This window comes from Urocampus carinirostris, chromosome 20 (assembly GCF_059441175.1).
Source record: "Urocampus carinirostris isolate Australia breed hairy pipefish chromosome 20, RoL_Ucar_1.0, whole genome shotgun sequence".
NCBI classification, from domain to species: Eukaryota; Metazoa; Chordata; class Actinopteri; order Syngnathiformes; family Syngnathidae; genus Urocampus; species Urocampus carinirostris.
The window spans coordinates 29,294,484-29,314,970 of record NC_142368.1 but is presented as its reverse complement, the minus strand read 5'-3'; the positions used below and the strand labels follow the sequence as shown (position 1 = coordinate 29,314,970).

Sequence of the window (20,487 nt, the reverse complement as noted above, 5' to 3'; positions counted from 1 at the left end):
CTGCCACAAACAGAGCTTCAAGTTATTTTGCAACAAACTGAATAGTTTATTGTCCTTTGCAAATGACGTCACATTGCCTTCCGTGGCAATATGAGAGCCATGGCGGACAGCAAGAACCACCCGAGCATACAGCACTTGAATGAGTGTTTGAGTTGGAACAAATACCAATTACCACAATAGAAAAATATAATCCCCTCTTCTTACGATGGTAATTTATTGCTGTACCAACGGGCAAGGTTCTGAGCCCGATTTGGAATTTTATCGTGTCCGTGTTGATGAAGACGGAAGACTGTAATGTTTATCTGCAAATCACGCGGAGGTAGACCAACTTGGTGGCCTTGGCATAGCACCCCAGTCCTGATACAGGGAGATCGCTGGTTCGAGCCTCAGGCAAGTCATACCTAAGGCTCACAACATTGTTATCCATTGCCTCCCTACTTGGCGCTCAGCATTAGGAGTTGGAACTGGAGGGTTTAGTCAGGACAGGTGTTCCGTCACATCCATTGGCTATGGCGAAGGGAAAAAGGGCCATAGAAGAGCCATATGGCAGAACCATTTGTTCTCCCCTTAGCTGCCTTGAAGCCCTACGGGAAAACGCATCAAAATCGGGTCATAAGATCTGCCTGATGTGAGATCCCAGGAGATCCAACACCATCAAGGGGCCGACGGGTCATTTGGACTTTAGATCACATGGAGGGAAATGCAGGCTTGCAAGCGAGAATTTGACGAATACGTTTGATGTATTTCTGATCAATTTTATGTTAAATAATTTAGAGTATTGTGGCTAACTTCGACTCGCCTGCAGAAGAACCTCACTCCCCTTAACGTGAATGCGTGATCGTTCTTTTCCTATGCCTCTCAGTACTGCGTTTCCAATAGAACGAGTCTCACGATCCCAGTCAATGTGTTTCTTGAGGAATACTGATTGGCGTTATTAAAACACCAGAGAAACGAGCTTGCGCTCGCGTAAAGGAGGGTAGAATTCTGCAGGTAATTAGCCACAACGAGTCATACCAAATACACTCAATGTAGCTGTTGTAGGTAAGATAAACATAAACAATTTGAGCAGCTTTCGTTTACAGTCGATTTGAGATTTGATGGCACTCTGGATAAAACATATTGGCTTACACAGCTGTCATACCCCTGCAATAATCAGGTCCCTCCCTGCATTAGTAAGTGACACGTGCCGGTAACCCAACCAGCTATGAGGAACTGGTAAGCATACAAACTTTTATAATCACTTATATCAGCACCGTTTTTTGGGGATACTCAAATTTACAATATACTGGTACAGATCGTGTGGATGAAGTCAGTCAGACTGGACCATTAGGTTAGATATGTCAGGAGGAAGACAGGATGGGTCGTTAGGCAGCCTTGCTAATGCTGTCGTAAGTCTCTCTAAATAGCGCTGTTTAGTGCTTTCTGACCTCATCCGGCAGCTGCAGAACATTGGTTTGACTAGCCATTGCCAATGGGGTGGAATAGTATAACTTTTGTTGTTGTTGTCTACTGTTAACTGGCTGCGTCCGCTGTTAACTACAGTTTACTGCTGTCCATCATGGTGTCATTACCTGGTTAGGTCACAAGTGTGCAAAGGGTCAATAAAGAAAGCCTTTGACATACCCTCAAAGTTTCTCACAATGCAATCAAGGCAGAGGGTTGATAAAAATGGTACAAGGCCCAAAGACCAGTTTGGAATTTCTGCAATGATCCTCCTCAATCTCCTGTTGTCCACAGTCGGTATGGGTGGGCCTCCAGTGAGCCTTGACATTTTTCTAGGTGCTTGGTATAGGGCAATGTTCTAAAAAATTAAAGTACACTGTGGGTTAAGAAGATTGTAAAACACAGCTTTTCTTTTGAAACCATTGTTACAAGTCTCATCCTATAGAGTGGTAATACAGTACATACCTGACAACCTCAATCAATTACTCCCCTGATTAATGATTGCAATTCTCCTTGTTAACTCTTTATTGACCAGGTATCATTACAGGCCGCCTGGAATTTGTTTTTTGTTATTTTGGCCATGAAAGAGTCAGAAATCATGTAATGAGTGATTATTTTTGTCCCCTTTTTTCCTAGAACAACCCAAACTTTCAATATCTGGCAATATTTACCATAACTATGTTTTAAGACGATGTAAAATCAGTGTAAAACAAAAAAACAAAACAAAGAACAGGCTTGGATTTTTCAAGATTACAGTGAAGTAAAGACTGGAACTGAACATTGGCACATTGTAAGACACTATAAACGCAAAATACGAACTGTTATAAATATATACAAAAGGGTTTTTGAGTCTTTCTAAGTTATATATTGTCAATTATTTTTCACTATGAGCAGGCATTTTATGGGCCTATGAGGTACATTGTGAAGCAATTCCTGGAGACAGAGACCCACATCATACATGACACAACAGTACCCTAAAGTATTGCCCTTTTGACAATCAAACCTAACAAAGTGGTGTTCAAAGGATTCAAATGAGTTTTTATTGATTGCAGATAAGAAAAAGTGTCGTACAAAATGCCTTACTTTTTTTGCCCCATCCGTGTCATTTCTTACCTGCTATTGCAGGGGTCGGGAACCTTTTTGACTCAAAGAGCCATAAAAGCAAAATATATCAATTTTATTTTGGGAAAGAGCCACACCATATATTATGAGACAAATTTACTAAATTGCTAAACCCGCGCCCCAGACAAAAGCTTAGTCTTCAGCACATTTACTTTTGATGATTTGATAAAAATTATGAAAAGAGAATAATGCCAGAGCCCGTGTCCCAAAATCAACAACCATACCACTTTAAACTTGTCTTTTTCTTGCAATTACTCAAGATCGGTTAAAGTCATTTTGACCCTTTTTTTCATACATATTGGTTTCAAAACCAGATGTAAGCAGTTATTTTGTAAAAACGTCACAACATTCTGCAAACAGGGAGCCTGATGTGCTTATCTATGGCACAGACGGCGTAGGGCAAGAGATGGGAGGGAGTGCTTGCACTTTTTGCATAGCTCCACCCATCCCTCCCACTCACCCAATCAAAAAACTTTAAGTTCTCTTCCGGTGTTTTGGCGTATTCATAGTTTGTTCTGTGGATTCATCATAAGGTATCTGAACACTGAAGACAGATAATATAGTGATGTTTTATATAACGGATTATTTAGCGTTGTACAGCCAGAACAAGGTTTTTTTTTTTTTTGTGACACCTTGACTGTAAATTGTAGTGAAAAACGTGCCCTATATATACTGCGAAGTACTACTCCATTGTTAGCTTTGGTTTGGCTCTGTGTGTATCTGAACAGGATTTATAGCTTATGTTTTGGACGAGATGGAGAAAATTTGCATGCAATCAAATTTGTCTCTGAGCCACAGGTACTCATAGAAAGAGCCATATATGGCTGGCGAGCCATAGGTTCCCGACCCCTGTGCTATTGGCTTGTTGCCACATTTGGATGCCTGTGAGATCCCATTGTTGGGAATCACTGCCACCTTGTGGGTGTTTAAGAGAATGACTAGGATTGGATGTTTTTTTTTATATATTGCCGCTTAACCCTTCTTCTGTTCTTCCATCTGCTTTTGTGTAGTCTGCTTTTGTGGGGTCTTTAACTCCCTCAATCCGTCAAAATGGGTACTTCTGATCTCGACCAGCGACCAATCTAAACAGCCAAATCCGATCTTCTAACAGCCCGGCAACAACGGGCTTTTTTGCTTGTTATAATAAAAAAGGTGGAAACAATGTGAATTGTTTAAACCACATGTTTTAAGGTATGTTTAAAAAATGAATACATGAAAGTGCACTTTGTATTAAGAAAATTGCATAAGGAGCTTTTCTTTTGACACCATTGGCCCAAGTCAAGTTTATTTGTATAGCCTTTAATCCAGGGGGGGGGGGGGGGGTTAAGGGTTATTTATCTATCTTCGTTATTCATTATCCGTTATCGGTCAGTTCATAATACGCTACAAAGCCTAGGAGTCGGGACACTTACTCTCAGCCAAAAGGCCAAGCTAAGGTCCTATCCCTAAAGCCTTGTTGCGATCATTGCGAATGCACCGGCTCAAACTCGCGGCCTAGGGGCCAATTGCGGCCAGTAGAAAGGCCAAGCGAAATTCGGGTTTATTTTACGAAATGTAAGCCTCACTTAGGTGGAGGTGATATCACTGTCGGCCAACTTGCTACTACAGTACCCCCCCCCCAAAAAAACGTTCTATTTTTTCCCCTTGTTTTTGCATAGCTCCTTTCTACATTTTTTCATATTTTTTTTTTCTTCTTTCAATGTATTTTCCTCCTTTTTGTCTTCTTTATTCCCTTTTTTTCCTTTGTTTTCTTTGTAAAAGGTTGGGCAAAAAAGAGAAAAATGTTGTGGTTTGGTCAATTCAAGCCTATGTTGTCTTTTTAGCACTGGTTTCTGATTGCACAGTACAATAAAGCAACATCTATTGGTCATATAATATACACTGTCCCTTTGAAGTGAAGCACTTGTGAATTGTGGATCATTTTATTGCTGATTGATACATTTCACATTAAGTATTGATTTATATTTGCATGTCTTATTTTGTGTAAAAATTTAAAAAATAAAGATATTTGACCGCAGTGTAATTATTCCAATGGAAAACCCAATTCGGACTATCCTCACCCCGACCTACCTAGCTCCAGCACCCCTCGAGTCAGTTAAGTTTGAGACCCCTGCCTTAATCACAAGTCTCAAACGGCTGCACAAACAAGTCTCATCCAATTTAGCGTCATCTATGAGGTTACACAGAAAAAGTGCAAACAAATTAAATCATTTGAAACACAGGTATGTTGTAAAACGTTGTTTAAAAAATCAAAATAAAGTGCACGACGTGTTCAAAAGATTGTAAAAACTGCTTTTAATATGAAACCGTTGTTACAAGTCTCTTTCAATCTAATAAACGTGTTGACAAAGTTATTTGAAAAATAGGTATATAAAAAGTATCAAACGACTAGCTCATCAGAATATTACCACCATAAATCAACAAAAGAAGCAACATGCTAATAACATTAGTTGCTGTTTCATTGCTAACGATTGTACTAAGATAGTTTACACCAAAGCAAATTCACCATATGTGGCTGGGCACAACCTGCTTCTTCTACTTTAATAGCTTAAGACTCGCAGGGATAAAACATTTTGACACTATAAGGGGAATAAACTAACAATTGTTTGTCAGGAAAGAAACTTACGGTCGGTCTAGTTGAGTCGCCGTTTCCTTAGTTACCGAACGCTCTTCAGCCAATAGAGTAAAATGCTGTCACCCGCAGGACACAGAGGTATAAATTGAGTCGTGCTATTAAAAGTTTTATTATTGATTGGAATAAGGGGAAGACCCTTTTAGAAACTCAAACAACGTAAATATGCAGCAAAAAGAAAAATAAATTTCAAAAGAGACAATCCCACCAACTTCACCTGTGGCTGTTCAAAAAAGCCGACAATGCTTATAGATATTATCAGTCCCTGATTTCACGAGAGGTGAATCTCAGGCCTGCAGGCAAAATAATGAAAATATTTGATTTTAATTGCAGTTTATATTACCTGTTTTAAGTAGCCCACTGTGTTTGACACTAGCAAAGTACCAATATCACTTATAACAGAAAGAAATGGATTGCATGAGCCTGCAAAAATTGACAATAAATTGTCCCCTAATTGTAATAGGTATTGCGACGAGATGATGATGTCCTGCTTCGAGTTGGTTCAGGAGAGCTGTGACTGCTGTCACTGTCAGGCTCACCGCCCTCGCTGCTGCTGCTGTCCTCGTCCTGGTTTCCAAAGGCATCTGCAAAACGGGAAATAATTCAAAGCTTATTTGCATTTCTATCTATTAAGTAATCAAAGCAATATCCCCCTAGAGCAGACCTGGGCACTCCGGTCCTGGAGGGCCGTATGTTCTGCATGATTTTTGAGGTTTCTCTGATCCAATACAGGTGATTCCAATCCCCAGTATCGTTAACGAGCACTTGCTAGCTTGCTAACGAGGTTATAATTTGTATCACCTGAGTTAAAGAAGAGCAAACTTCAAAATCTGGCAGGACGTATGGCCCTCCAGGACCGGAGGGCCCAGGTCTGCCCTAGAGGGAGGCTGTTTACTTAAGAACACTTTCACATCCACCAAACATTCATTCCTCAGCCGTGACGTGCAACCCTTCATCAGCAGAGGATCGACTGGTTTACCCCCTCCCCATTATATGTGCCAATATACGTCATTTTTAACTATCCTACATCATTCACATCCATCCCTTGTACACTTTTGCATTAAAATAACTGACCTCACATCCAGAACACCTTTTACCCCTTCATCCAACCATATCTAGGCCTTCCTCTCATTCCACTTCCCACCACTTCTGCGCAAAATACTGATATTTACATTTCATTGGGAAAAACAATTTTCTTCCATACAGCTGACAACATCTAACTGATTTACTTTATTACTGTTGACCGACAACATCTTTATCCAGAATAAGATAAACAAAAACGACTACTGTTTTAAAACTCACTAAGAGACAGATCCCTCATATGTTCTTAAGTTCCTACGTTTTTGCTTTGTTCCTTTTCCCTATTCTTAAGTAATAAATTGGCCAATATCTTGTCATATTCTAGACCAGACACTTTAAAATGTGGGTACTAGTAACCGAGGGCGATTTGAGGTTCAGAGCTTTGGGGGTGCTGAGCACCCAGAGTGTCTTTCTGGGTCTTTTGATTTTTCATTTCACTTAAAGTGATAAAGATCACTTACCATTGTTCAGTCGTGTTACTCCACTTTTTGGTTAGCAAAATAACTATTAATCGGCCATCCCTAGTTTTTACTCATGTATTTCTAATAATAGTACGCACACACACACACACGCACGCACCACAGCCCCTACATTGCATATTACTGAATTTTATTGCAATATGTATTCTGTGTAGCACCTAGAATACTCTATAGAACACGCTACTGTGGGTATAAGCATGTCACATTGGGTATTTGTATATTGTATTCTTTTTGCTTTATTATTGTATTGTTTCTCAGCACTTGGATGCTGCTGGAAATGTGAATTTCCTTGCGGGGATGAATGAAGTATCTATCTATCTATATATATATATATATATATACACGTCACATGCAAAGGTTTGGGCACCCCTGATCATTTTCAAGATTTCCCTTTATAAATCATTGGTTGTTCGGATCAGCAATTTCAGTTAAATATATCAAATAGCAGACAAACACAGTGATATCCGAGAAGTGAAATGAAGTTTATAGGATTTACAGAAAATGTGCAATAATTGCTTAAACAAAAATAGGCAGGTGGATAAATTTGGGCACCTCAACAGAAAAATCACGTTAATTTTTAGTAGATCCTCCCCTTTTGCAGAAATAAGTCTCTAAATGCTTCCTATAGCTTCCAATGAGGATCTGGATTCTTGTTGTTATTTATGACCATTCTTCTTTACAAAACATCTCCATTTCAATCAGGTTTGATGGTTTCCAAGCATGGACAGCCCATTTTAAATCACACCACACATTTTCAATAATATTCAGGTCTGGGGACTGAGATGGCCATACCAGGTAGAATTTGAGCAGTATTTGGGGTCGTTGTCTTGTTAAAGTATCCAGCCCCGGCGAGCCTTCAGCTTTGTCACTGATTAAAGAACATTGTTCGAAAGAATCTGCTGATACTGACTGGAATCCATGTAACCTTCAACCTTAACAAGATGCCAGTACCTGCTCTGGCCACACAGACCCTGAGCATGATAGAACCAACACCAAATTTAACTGTGGGTAGCAAGTGATAGTCTTGGAATGCTGTCTTCTTCTGCCATCATACTGCCCTTAATAACTCAATTTTAGTTTAATCAGTCCACAGCACCTTATTCCAAAATGAAGCTGGCTTGTCCAAATGTGCTCCAGGATAGCTCAAGCAACTGATGTGCGCAGAAAAGGCTTCTGCCACATTACCCTCCCATTCAACATCTCTTTGTGAAAAGTGCGCTGAATAGTTGAACGATGCGCGGTGACACCATCTCCAGCAAGATCATGTTGTAGGTCTTTCGAGCTGGTCTGTGGGTTGAGTTTGACTGTTCTCACCATCCTTCGCCTTTGCTTATCTGAGCTTTTTCTTGGCCTGCCACTCTGGGCCTAATCTATCACTGTGGCTGTGGTCTTCCCTTTCCTCACTATGTTCCTCAAAGTGGAAACTGACAGCTGAAATCTCTGAGCTAGCTTTTTGTATCCTTCCCCTAAACCATGATGTGGAACAATCTTTGTTTTAAGGTCAGTTGACAGTTGTTTTGAGGCTCCCATGTTGCCACTCTTAAGATGAGATGCAAAAAGGGAGAACAACTTGCAACTGGCCGCCTTAAATACCCTTTCTCAGGATTGGCTTCACCCGTTTAAGTAGGTAAGGGGGTCAATGAGCTTACCAAACAAATTTTGTGTTCCAATAATTAGTGCTTATGGTACAAATCAATCAAACAACAATGGTGCGCAAATTTATGCACCTGTGTACTTTTGATTAAGTAATTAGTGTACACTTTCTGTAAATCCTATGAACTTCATTTCACTTATTAGATATAACTGTGTCTGCTATATGACATATTTAACTGATATTGCTGATCCGAATAACCAATGATTTCAAAAGGAAAATCTTGAAAATGATCAGGGGTGCCCAAACTTTTGAATACAACTGTATATTATAGCCATAAATAATTTTGCTCATCCTTTTTTTGTCTAGTTGTTTTAATATACAAAACACAAGACAAAATGTATTGAATCCCATAACATTTATTTTTTTTAATAATGTAAGTAGTATAGTAAAGTGTAATTATATTATAGTAAAGAGGAAAAATAATGTATTTACTTTTTATTAATTACTTTATATTTATTTTTTATTTACCATTTTAAGTATTATTTATTTTATTTTAATACACATTTTACAAAAGTGAAAATATAAAAACATATTAAATTATGTGCAATTTATTAAATTGATTAATTAATGACAATTTAAGTTATTTTTATATATGTATGCTCTAATTTTTTGTAGAATTGAAAAAAATGATACTAGAAATTAGGAAAACCATATGTACCTTCGGAGCAGACAGTGCTGAGCGGTGAGAAGTATGTGCGCTGCGTGCATAGCTCTGCCCACCCCTACTGATCACCCAATAAAATTCCTTTGTGTGCTTGCCTGGTGTTTCTGTTTTTTTTTCTGTGGGCTTTCATCATAAAGTGTCTCATCATTGAACATACATTGAGCTTCATTATAATTTTTTTTAGCACTTTACAGCCGTAACGGGGTCTGTTGGTGTGACACCTTAAATGTCAACTGTAGTTCGGTCTGTGCAATTTATATACTGGACCGAACCACTTTCACTGTAGGATTTAAGTGGGTTAAATGCGCACCACACTCAACTCTGTGCTTGTCAAATTTAGAATACTATTAATGAAGTTTGATAGATCAGAATTTTATCTACGAACCATATGTATCCATGAAAAGAGCTTTATATGGTTCGCGAGTCTTATGAATCCATGAGAAGAGCTTTATATGGCTTGCGAGCCATATGTATACATGAAGAGCTTTATATGGCTCGCTAGCCATAAGTTTCCTACCCCTTCTTTAGGCTATCAGAATGCAAAACACAAAGCATGACTTGCAAATCTGTAAAGTAGTTAAACTGTGAAAATTAAACAGCATTGTAGCCAGGGATTTTCGTATACAATCTTCAGTTACAGCACTTTTTAGGGGGTACATGGTTGAAAACAATATTTTAGCGGCGTCCCATTGATAAAAAATGGTTTTGTGAAACTTAAAACGCTTTCTTGACCTACCCCTTGCTACACAAAAAACCCTTCAAAGACTGCTGTGCAATGATGCAGTGTAAAAAGGGAAAAAAAGGCTCATCACAGGCAGTTGAGTGCCCAACTCACTATGAGAAGAACTGCTTTGCTGAGGACTGTCGGTCCAGTCGTTTCTGTTGAGAGTCCCCACTGTTTCTATTGAACTGCTGCCATCGCTAGTACTGTCCTCCACTGATTCTATTGAGCTGCTGACATCGCTATCGCTATCTCCACTTCTGTTCTCATCCTGGGCCATGTTCGCACAGGCTGCAGCCAACAAACTAACAAGAAAAAAAAAAAAGAATATGATCTCAGTGGAAGAAAAAGACCAAATATGACCTTGTTATTTAGAAAAAAAAACATTTATTCATACTAGTATTTACGCAACCCAACATGTGTGAAGTTATGTAAACGTGTGTCAGTCCCTTTCAGGAAACAAAAGAAAATTATGTGGATGTTTTGCTGTCTCTGGATTTAACGCACGTCTCTTCTTTCCTCTCGGAGACGAGCAACTGCCGCCTGGTTTTCATCTCCAGGCTGAGGTTGTCCACCATGCTGTCGATGCAATTGTCCAGCGCCAGGCATCGAGTCGATGATTGGATGGCCTGCCGGCAGATAGGACATTCCTCTTTTTTTCGGCGCCATTGCGTGATGCAGTGGAAGCAGAAGCTGTGACCGCAGTTCAGGATGACAGCCTAAAAAGGAATAACTGTTCAAAATTGGTCTTGTTTGATACCTGTGACTGGGTGCTACGGACTTGCACCTCAATAAGGAGCTCGGAGCAGATGATGCATTGAAGCTCATTTTCCAGGACCTCAGTAACTTGCGTGACCACTTCATCCTTCTGGGCTTTCGCCTTTTCTTTTTCCTCCTAAGATAAAAAAATGCTATTAAGCGCTATACTTACAGTACCATTGAAGGTGGGTTTTAAGGTGTCCTTAAAAAGTAGAAAATTACATATTCTCTCTATTTAGTATGTGTATAATTGGCCAACTCAGTTCAAAGAGCCTTTATATATTTGTTCACATTGCGCCTATCTGCTTTAATACAACTTTTATCCTCTGAGTTCTGGCCACAGAGCGCATAAGGCTAAAGGAAATGAGGCGGACGGAATGTGGGGAGGGGGATTAGGGATTTCATACGCGTGCTCGAGGTTTCCTGTTATTTAAGGTTGAAAATAGTAAAAGTAAGGAAAGGAATGTTTCAATTACAGTCCAAATGCCAACCTTAACCACAAAAAAGTTTATTCGAACACATCTAAAAATTTTGCGTACCCCTCGCTACTTCTCGCTTCGGTTATCGCAGGTTCAGTTCGTTGCAGATTTTTTATTGAATTGTCTTTATTGTAATTGCTATCAAGGTATTGTTCATTGTGGTAAGAGAAAGCACAAAGCAAGTGCTGCACAAGGCGATCGTGTGTGTGTTGGGTGGGCATGACTGTTTGCGTGAGCGACCGTGATAGGCTGCTGAATGCAGTCAGTCAAACAGCATAGGCATGTGCAGTAATGTCTTTGAATTAGACCAAACTGGGAAGGATAGCAGGTGCTCGCCTTTAGCGGCTTGTTACATTGAAAGAAAATTCATCATTTAAAAAGCCGGGGGGCGCTCGGATGAGCGAACAGCGGACGGTGCCATAAAAGTTGAGTGGAATTTTCAAGATGGAACAAGGAACTTGAGGAAATCAAAAGTCACTTGGCTTTATGATGGACTAAGTGGATATAGCTACCAAACAACAAAATACAATCATGAGTTTAATGGTTGAAATCAAAGATATAAAAAACGAAAACATGGAAAAGGACGAGAGGATTAATTCACTAGAAGGACGTGTAGCAGAACTTGAACAGTACACCAGGATCAATGACATTATATTCGCCGGTCTGGACGTCAAAACCTCGGACTTATGCCAAGGCTGTGGCAAATAAAAGTATTACAACAAATGCTGATCAAGAATCTGCTGAGCAAACGGGTCATTGCTTTCATGAGTTATAAAGGGATATCTATCAATGATGAGGACATCGAAGCATGCCATCCATTATCAAGAGGCGAGAACCAGCCTAAAGCAACAATAATAATAATAATAATAATAATAATTTCCTTTGTATCGTCATTCTTTGTAACAATGTACACAGAACGAAATGTCGATACACCTGACCCGTTGTAGCGAGTCGGTGCAGCCGCAGCCAGAGGGCGCCGCCATTATACCAATTAGGTATGTGTCGGTCGAGGCGCGAACCAGCGACCTCCCAGTCTCAAAGCCGGCACACTACCATCTAGGCTACTGAGCTGGTACTGAGGTTTGTCAACAGAAATGATTAGGGGCTATACAAATAAAAATGACTTGACTTGATTTAAGCAAGGGAAAAAAACTAAAAGAGACAATGTTTATTTAAATGAACACTTAAGCAAAAAAAAAAAATCTGAAAATGCAAGACAAGCTCGATTTTTGAGGAAAACAAACAAGATACAAGGAACTTGGACTTCAAACTGTAGAGTATACGTAAAGTTAAACGCCACTCCAGAAGAAGCAAAAATAATTTGGACTCGAGAAATGCAGGAGCTGGACCGATTTGCCTGTAGGCCTGGATAGAGTAGTAAATACATATGACAATGAACAATCTTGAACAATGATGGATTCAAATGATACAATGGCATCCTAGACTGACAACATAGACAGTTTTTTTACAAATCACAATGAAAAAAATCTATCACAATATATTATTAGGCCATGAACTACCGGAACTGAGCATTATTGATCACACCGACTCCAATAATTGAAAATTGGATTAAATCGATCCTGACCACAAATTTCTATCAACTAGTTCGGACAATTGCAAATATTATACTGGAAATGAATATAAAACTTTTGTTAAATCTGAAGGGAAATTTTCAATAATTCACTTCAACAGTAGAAGCACGTACACAAATTTTGAAGACATCACAGAATGCTTACAGCACTTTGAGAACCCGTTTAGTGTGATTGCAGTTTCAGAAACGTGGTTCAATGAGGAAAATTGAGTTAATTTTGAATTAAATGACTATAATTTGAACTATGTAAATAAAAAAAAAACAAATAGGAGGAGGAGTAGCTATATGTGTGCACAAAAGAAATAAATCTGAGATAATACGTAACATCTCATTTGTCATCGATGATTTACTTGAATGTCTTACAATAGAGATTATAAATGAAAAACTGAAAAATATTATAGTCAGTTGTGTATATAGATCACTGGGCTCAAATCTTGAAACCTTTACAAATTGGGCTGAAAAAACATATGCAACAATCGGCATCAAAACACTTCATCTGTGGAGATTTCAACATAGATCTAATGAATCCAATCAAACATAAAAACATTGATGACTATATTAATATAATGTACAATATGAGTTTGTACCCAACTATATTAAGGCCTAGTAGGATTACTTCACACAGTGCAACACTCATTGACAATATATTTACAAATAATATTGAATTTACAAAGGTCAGCGGATTACTGGTTTGTGATATTTCTGATCACCTACCAGTATTTACAGTGTATGATGAAAAGGTTACTAGACAAGAATCAACTATGGTATATGTTCACAAACGAGTTAGAACTGAAGAGACTATTATATCACCCTATGAAGACTTACTTAATCAAAACTGGAATGCTATATATGGTACAGATGATGTGGATCGTGCGTTTGACATGTTTTTGGAAATATTCACATACAAGTATAACAAAAACTGGCCAATGACACAAACTAAAATTAAGAGTAAATCTGTAAAGCATCCATGGATAACTAAGGGTTTATATAATGCTTGTAAGAAAAAAACAACTTATATAGAAAATTTATTAAAGAACTGAGGAAGCTGAATCCCGATATGAAATGTATAAAAACAAATTCACAGGAATATTAAGAGCGACCAAGATATTATTCTATACCGATTTATTAAATAATAACAAAAGTAATATTAAAGTTATTTGGGATGGATTAAATGGTATTATAAAAGGAAAGAATGTAACTAATGCATATCCAAACTATTTTAATGATAAGATCAGTGAAAATTATAATTTAAATCAAGTTGTGGAGAATTTCAATAGTTATTTTTTAATGTTCGACCAGAGCTCGCTGCAAATATCCCAGAGTGCAGTAGTAAGCAATCTGAGTCACTGATAAAAATTAACTCCAAGACCATGTTTTTATCTGGGGTTACGGAATCAGAAATCTCAGACGTGGTTAACAACTGTAGAAACAAAACTTCTATTGATTGTTTTGACATCGATATGGTACTAGTTAAGCAAATTATAAATAGCATATGTAATCTATCATTTCTAAAAGGCAAATTTACAAATCAAATCAATTTCACAAGCTTTTAACCCTACAGCTTATGCAATGATGCTGCCAAATTATGCATTTTTTTCTAGGCAGTAAAGCTAAGTGTGAGGGACATGGAATATATGCGTTGAAGAAGACGCAAGTATAATGTACCTTCATAATAATAATAATAATAATTTCCTTTGTATTGTCATTCTTTGTAACAATGTACACAGAACGAAATGTCGATACACCTGACCCGTTGTAGCGAGTCGATGCAGCCGCAGCCAGAGGGCGCCGCCATTATACCAATTAGGTATGTCTCGGTCGAGGCGCGAACCAGCGACCTCCCAGTCTCAAAGCGGGCACACTACCATCTAGGCTTCATGCTTTGTGCATGAATAAAACTAGCATAAACCCTCATCATGGAAAAGGTGTCAATCGAAAGGGGAGCGCTAACTACCACATTGGAAATAATTTTACAAGTCCGTTTGTATGGATACAGAAATAATGTAGCGAAGCAAACAGATACAGGAAGCAATGTCCAACAAAGCAGACATGTTCAGGGCAGATTTCTACTTGTCGGTCGGCATTATCGTGTGTTTTGGAGTAAAACATTTTCATGGTTGGATTCTATGGATTGTTCTGGATTTACAAAGCCATTTTTGCGGACATTCAAAGAAGTTGAAGACGGCCATTGGACGTACTGGTGAGTTACACCGGCTTTATGGTTTTCGGGCATCTTGTTTGACTGATCGTGATGTTTCTCCAATGAGTATATTTTGATATGGTCATCATATTTTGAATCCCAAGAGTTTAAGTTTTCGAATGATATGTGGCATGACATATTGCAGTGACTGGTAATATTGTACAGACATGTATTTGTTTGTCATAAGTCAGGCGGCCCACCGGCGGGGCATTAGAACCTTAAGGTACTATACATTATTAAAACTCTTTCTGTGTACCGTCTTTCTTTGTAAATATCTCATGTTTCTAAGGAAGCACATTCAGCTTATAATCAGGTGCGGCTCATGTACAAAATGTTTTTCCTTTTAAAATGTACTGGGTGCGGCTTATAATCAGGTGCACCTTATAGTCTGAATGTTATGGTAATATTCCGTTTCCAATAGGATTATTGCCTACATATAAACATAGTCAGTGCCAAGCAACCCACCTTGGTGACTTCCAGTTCTTTGTTTTTGGCCAACAGAATCTCTTCAAATCTTGCCCGAGAAAACGTAAGTTCATCTAGAACTTTTCTTTGCTAAAAAGAATGATGAAAAACATTGAACAAATTCAATGCACAATTAACTACTTAATGAATATTGTTCCTTATGACGACGTTTTCACCTCCTGCAAGGCGTCTTGAAGCTGTTTTTCCATCAGCTCTTTTTGCGCTTGTGTTTTCTGAACCTTCCATAAGAAAATTACAAAAACAAGACAAGCAACATATTAAAGGACTGCTTATTAATCAATACTTTCTGCCACATAAAATGAAGAATATATCTAAGAATGGGTGCAAGGAGAGCAGTAATGCGTGAAGGACAATACAATAGATGCTGCAAACATGGAAGCGTCGTTGCTATGTTGATGAAGGTCAATTATTATACAAAAATACAATAAGTTACATAAGTCAGTACACCCCTCACATTTCTGCAGGGATCTCATTTTAACGTGTAATAGAACTGAAGAAACATTGCTTTGACACAATTAAAATAAGTATGTAAACTAAAGGCCATGGCTGACTGGAAAGATATCCTCTGGTCTGACAAGGCAAAAATTAATCAATTTGGCTCAGATGGTCTGAAGCATATTTGGTAGCAACCGGGTGAGGATTACAAACATGTTTGTGTCAAGCATGGTGTTGGAAATGTCATGGTTTGGGCCTGCATGAGTGCAAATTGAATTGGGGAGTTGCATTTCATTAAGGGAAACACAAACATAAGATGTACTGTGAAAAACTGGAGCAGAGAAGGACCCCCTCCCTCCAGAAAATGGATCGCAGGGCAATGTTCCAGCCCGATAATGACCCCTAATACACCTTTGAGATGACCAACGCTTTTCTAAAGGGGCTACGGAAAGAGGATGAACTGACCAAGCATGTCTGCAGATCTAAATTCAATAGAACATCTTTGGGAAATCCTCAAGTGAAAGGTGGAGAAGCACAAGATTTTGAATATCCCCCAGCTCAGTCATATTGTCGTGGAGGAGTGGAAGAGCATTCCAGTGGCAATTTGTGAGGCTCTGGTGAAATCCATGGAAGATTAAAGTGGTCATGCAAATGATGGTGGTCCAGAAATATTGAACTTCAGGAACTTTTACTTAGGGGGTACACACCTTTGTCACCTGGGGTTTAGCTACAAATGACTATATTTTAAGTTTTTAGGAGGAAGATACATATACATTGCTATAGAAGCTTTAAACAAACTACCTTTAATTGTGTCAAAGCAATGTTTCTTCACCGTTTGATTGAACATTATGATGAAATCACAGCAAAAATGTGAGTGGTGTACTCACTTTTGTAACATACTTTATGCATGAAAATGGAAAAGCGTGATAACACAAGTGGCCCATGTTTTCCAAAAAGAAATCACTAACAAATTGACTCACTAACAACTAAAGCAGAACTATATTCACTTATTAGTTAACACAGAATGCTTTTCTGAGTATACAAAATATAATTTATATCTATAAATCAATAATATAACCTTTTGATCCTTTTTTTATTTATTTTCTTTTTTTCATTCATTCTGGATCATTATCAATGGATGAGTGAATGAAGTTTATTTGGGCACAGCACAAAACAAATTGAGGAACAAAATACTTGCACATAACACAAACACAGCTGAATAATACAATAATATTAAACATAAACATGTGCCTAAAGGGTGTAGGCTGAAGCCGAGACTAAGTGCCCATCCCTAAACTTCATTTATCCACCCATTAATTCAGCATCAATCAACTGAAATATTACAAGCATTGTATTGTTTAGTATTGCTGACGATGGTATACACTCAAATACCCTATCTCAAAATATTAGGATCTCATAAAAAAGTACAAATAAAAAAAAAAAAAGACCTTTGTATTTAGATTTTCTGAAACAGTCCTGTATTTATCATAAAACAAAGGACGTTTTTTTAAGTTGTTCTTAATTCATTATAAATATGTTGTACTCCTCTTAAAAATTATGTTTTATTTAGTTTGGCCTTGCTTTCTGCATTTTGTTCTACTATTTTTGACATACCAAATGTTTAAGTGGTATCGTGGCTTATTGTTACTCAAAGTTTATACTACCTATATAGGTGTCATTTAGAAAAAAAAACATGTGCCAAATATCCCTAATCTATACTATAAGTGTTTGATTATAATTCATTTTTAATCACACACAATGTTTTGGATGTCTTTTTAGAACAGTATCTTGCCTCTTGCTGCCTCTCAGTTTCACAGAAATCTCTCTCGAATTTCTCCATTTTCTCCATCTTGCTTTGGAGCGTTTTCAACTGTCCTTGTAGCTCGTTAATCGGCTCTTCCCTCAACGGGTCAGACAGTCCTGATTGGTTTCCCAGCGAGGACAACTGCCTCTGCGTGGTGTCCACCTGCTCCCGGAGCATCAACATGTTCTGGCTATACCTGCCAGATGAAGAGCGGAAAGTTTTTGAGGATATTTCAAGCAACTAAAAAGTGTGGAGAGAGTTGAATGCATACATTTGAAAGTTGTCAAGATCACGGGGGAAATCCAGGTAACAACAGGCTTGCATCTCTCCTTTCATATGTGAATTGGGATTGTTATTTTGCAGTGGAGGGCAACTGCGACGGTGGTAGTGTTGGTCTTGTGTCATAGGCATAGTCGGTGCCAGAGCATGATCTGGGAATGAGCAGCGATATAATTTGGCCTTAGACGTCGACGGTTCGGCTTCTTCTATATATAACTTTCTTTTGGATTTCTTGGGCATGTGCAATGGTGTTAATGTTTCTCTCTGGCTTCGGATCAGATTTTCTTTGATTTCTCTGAGAGGTAGCCGCACAAGAATGTACTCAAACTCAACTTTGCAGTCCATGATGGGAACACCCAGCTGGATGGAGTCGCCCAGCTGGACTAGGTGGGCTTTTTCTGGGCGTATGCGAACCCCATTAACCCACACACCATTGAGACTCTGAGGGAGGGTTACAAAAAAGAGAAAACATATTTCATGCATCAGGGGGACTGTCAAATTCTACAGAAGAAGACCAAACAATGCTGATTTTCTTACAGTGCTCAAGTATTTGTACCTTATTATCTGTGACTGTCCAGTGTCCATCCTCCCTTTGAGCAAAGGTACAGTGCAACCTAGATATCATTAATGGGCAACTTAGAGAAGAGAGTTGGTAGGTAACAGAAACCCCACGTCCAACAGTAACCTGAAGACAAGAACGGCAGGAGTTGCTTATTTGGGAAGGGTAGTTATTTTTAATTTTACTAGCAATTGTGGTTTTCATTTGGGTATTTTGTATCGTTAGCTAACTAAGCTAGCTAAGTGTGCGAACCTGTGTGTTGTCTATCAAGCGAAGCCAATCGGAGTTCTTCCCGACTCTCATTAAACAAACCACTTCTGAGTCCAAACTTTCGTCTTCATCGGTTGTAGAAGAGTCCGTAGTGGCTTGAGCCATGTTTATCTCATGTTGTGTCTCATTGCTGTTGCTCATTCACGCACAGCGTGTAATCACAGTGGGTGACGTAGTAAAGCTTGACACAGAGCCGTAGAATTATGACAGCACCGGAAAAGGTTTCAAAACAAAAGCACAACACAAGGATGTGTTGGATATTACTCGGTATAAATTTCCTAGGATACTAACGACGTAAATGATGAATTTCAGTAGAAGGGTTGTTAAAACCTCACATTGTTTGTTTTATTAGTGTCAATAAATTTGTTCAAACAAAAACAAAAAAAAGCAGTTTTGCACCGATTTTTGTTCTAATGTTTACTGGCACTCATAAATTGCCAAAGATATATTATTAACAAAACTGATGAGCTCATCTACAAGGCTTGTTCGTTTAAATTACATTTGAGCATTTTTACATGTATATACTGTGTTTACAGTATGTTATGCAATGATTTGTTTGCACACACATGTTGTTTGAATATGTTGTCTTCAACAGGGGGGTGCAGAGCTTTGGGGGAGCTGAGCACCCAGTCTGGCTGGTTAATTTTTGTTTCATCTCACTGAAGTGATTTAAGATTATTCATCATTGTTCAGGAGTGTCACCGTTTTCTCACATCTTGTGGTTAGAAGAAACACTGTACGCCATGCTCAGTTTTTACTCATCCGTCTTTCATGTGTAACGGTTGTAATAATAACTTTTGTTTTATTGAAATTCCTGCTGAAATATGTTGTATAGTTTTTGTGTAAGTGTCCTGCAATGATGAGTCCAACAGTGCCACCTGCTGGTATGGGGTAAGGTTTGGTTTTGGCTCTTGACTTGTGACCGGAAGGCGGGGTTTGTTGGCAGTCTAACAACGCACTGTCAACGAGATCAAAGCCAGCAGAGAAGCTTACCACGTGTTGTGTTGTGACTCATACATTTGCAGCGACTATAATAAAAACCTCATCATCCAGTCCAGCGTGAATGTGGATCTTTGGTGGGACAGATACACCGCGGTTACACATGCAACAATTAAGCTAGACTGATCATTGTTACATTTGATTCAATTCAACAAAAATGAGGACTTATATCTGTTTTATGTGGAAGGAAAACTGAGAATAGATGGATCGTGGAGGGCTAGTTATAAAAAGAGTGTGAGGGAAGAAGTGAAAATGGCAGAGTTGAATAAGGCAAAAAAGGAAATAGAGTTTAAAGAGAGGATAGGGGAAGAGTATGAACGGATTAGTAGAAGAAAAGCGGAGTGTGGAAATGGAATGGAATTGGATTAAAGAAACAGTGTTGAGGAGTGCTAAAGAAGTGTGAGGAATGAGAAAAGTTGGTCGAGGTATTAGGAAAGGAACAGGGTTGGGTAGGGTTACTTTAACTGGATTACTTTCAATTACTTTTGGATTACTCCAATATAAAATATGAATAAAATGATGACTCACAACACGTGGTAAGCTTTTTCTTACCACGCTTAGGGTATATATTGTAAAATTTTATATATATAATATATATATATATATATATATATATATATATATATATATATATATATATATATATCCTTGTCCCACCAAAGATCAACATTCACGCTGGACTGGATGATGAGGTTTTTATTACAGTTACTGCAGATGAAATGAGTCGCAACATTAGCTTTTCTGCTGGCTTTGATCTCTTTGATCTCGTTAGCAGCTTTCTTTTCAATTTTCATAAATACATTTTAGAATATCACAATACATTTTTACATC

General features: G+C 38.3%; 2 protein-coding genes across 5 annotated transcripts in view; both read right to left on the bottom strand.

Annotated features, from left to right (window-relative positions):
* Positions 1-5,280, bottom strand: part of drc5 (dynein regulatory complex subunit 5) — a 44,686-nt gene extending 39,406 nt beyond the window's left edge. The window contains exons 1-3 of one of the 4 annotated variants that reach the window (XM_088325162.1): positions 5,192-5,213; positions 4,636-4,735; positions 1,624-1,801 (exon numbers count right to left, since the gene is read on the bottom strand). In XM_088325162.1, coding sequence (XP_088181288.1) covers positions 1,624-1,771 — 148 coding nt within the window. In that variant the 5' untranslated portion in view covers positions 1,772-1,801; positions 4,636-4,735; positions 5,192-5,213. Of the gene's footprint in view, positions 1-1,623; positions 1,802-4,635; positions 4,736-5,191 lie in introns of those variants that run through there. The other 3 variants (XM_088325161.1, XM_088325163.1, XM_088325164.1) reach the window with 3 other exon arrangements.
* Positions 5,281-5,290: 10 nt separating this feature from the next.
* rnf8 (ring finger protein 8, E3 ubiquitin protein ligase) lies at positions 5,291-18,857 on the bottom strand. The gene is made up of 10 exons (XM_088325160.1): positions 18,640-18,857; positions 18,385-18,513; positions 17,821-18,269; positions 17,538-17,745; positions 15,466-15,528; positions 15,290-15,379; positions 10,583-10,690; positions 10,303-10,514; positions 9,910-10,100; positions 5,291-5,781 (listed from the first exon to the last, which is right to left on the bottom strand). The coding sequence occupies exons 1-10, from the start codon at positions 18,796-18,798 to the stop codon at positions 5,648-5,650; spliced, it is 1,743 nt and encodes a 580-aa protein (XP_088181286.1). The 5' UTR covers positions 18,799-18,857; the 3' UTR covers positions 5,291-5,647.
* Between the last annotated feature and the right edge of the window lie 1,630 nt (positions 18,858-20,487).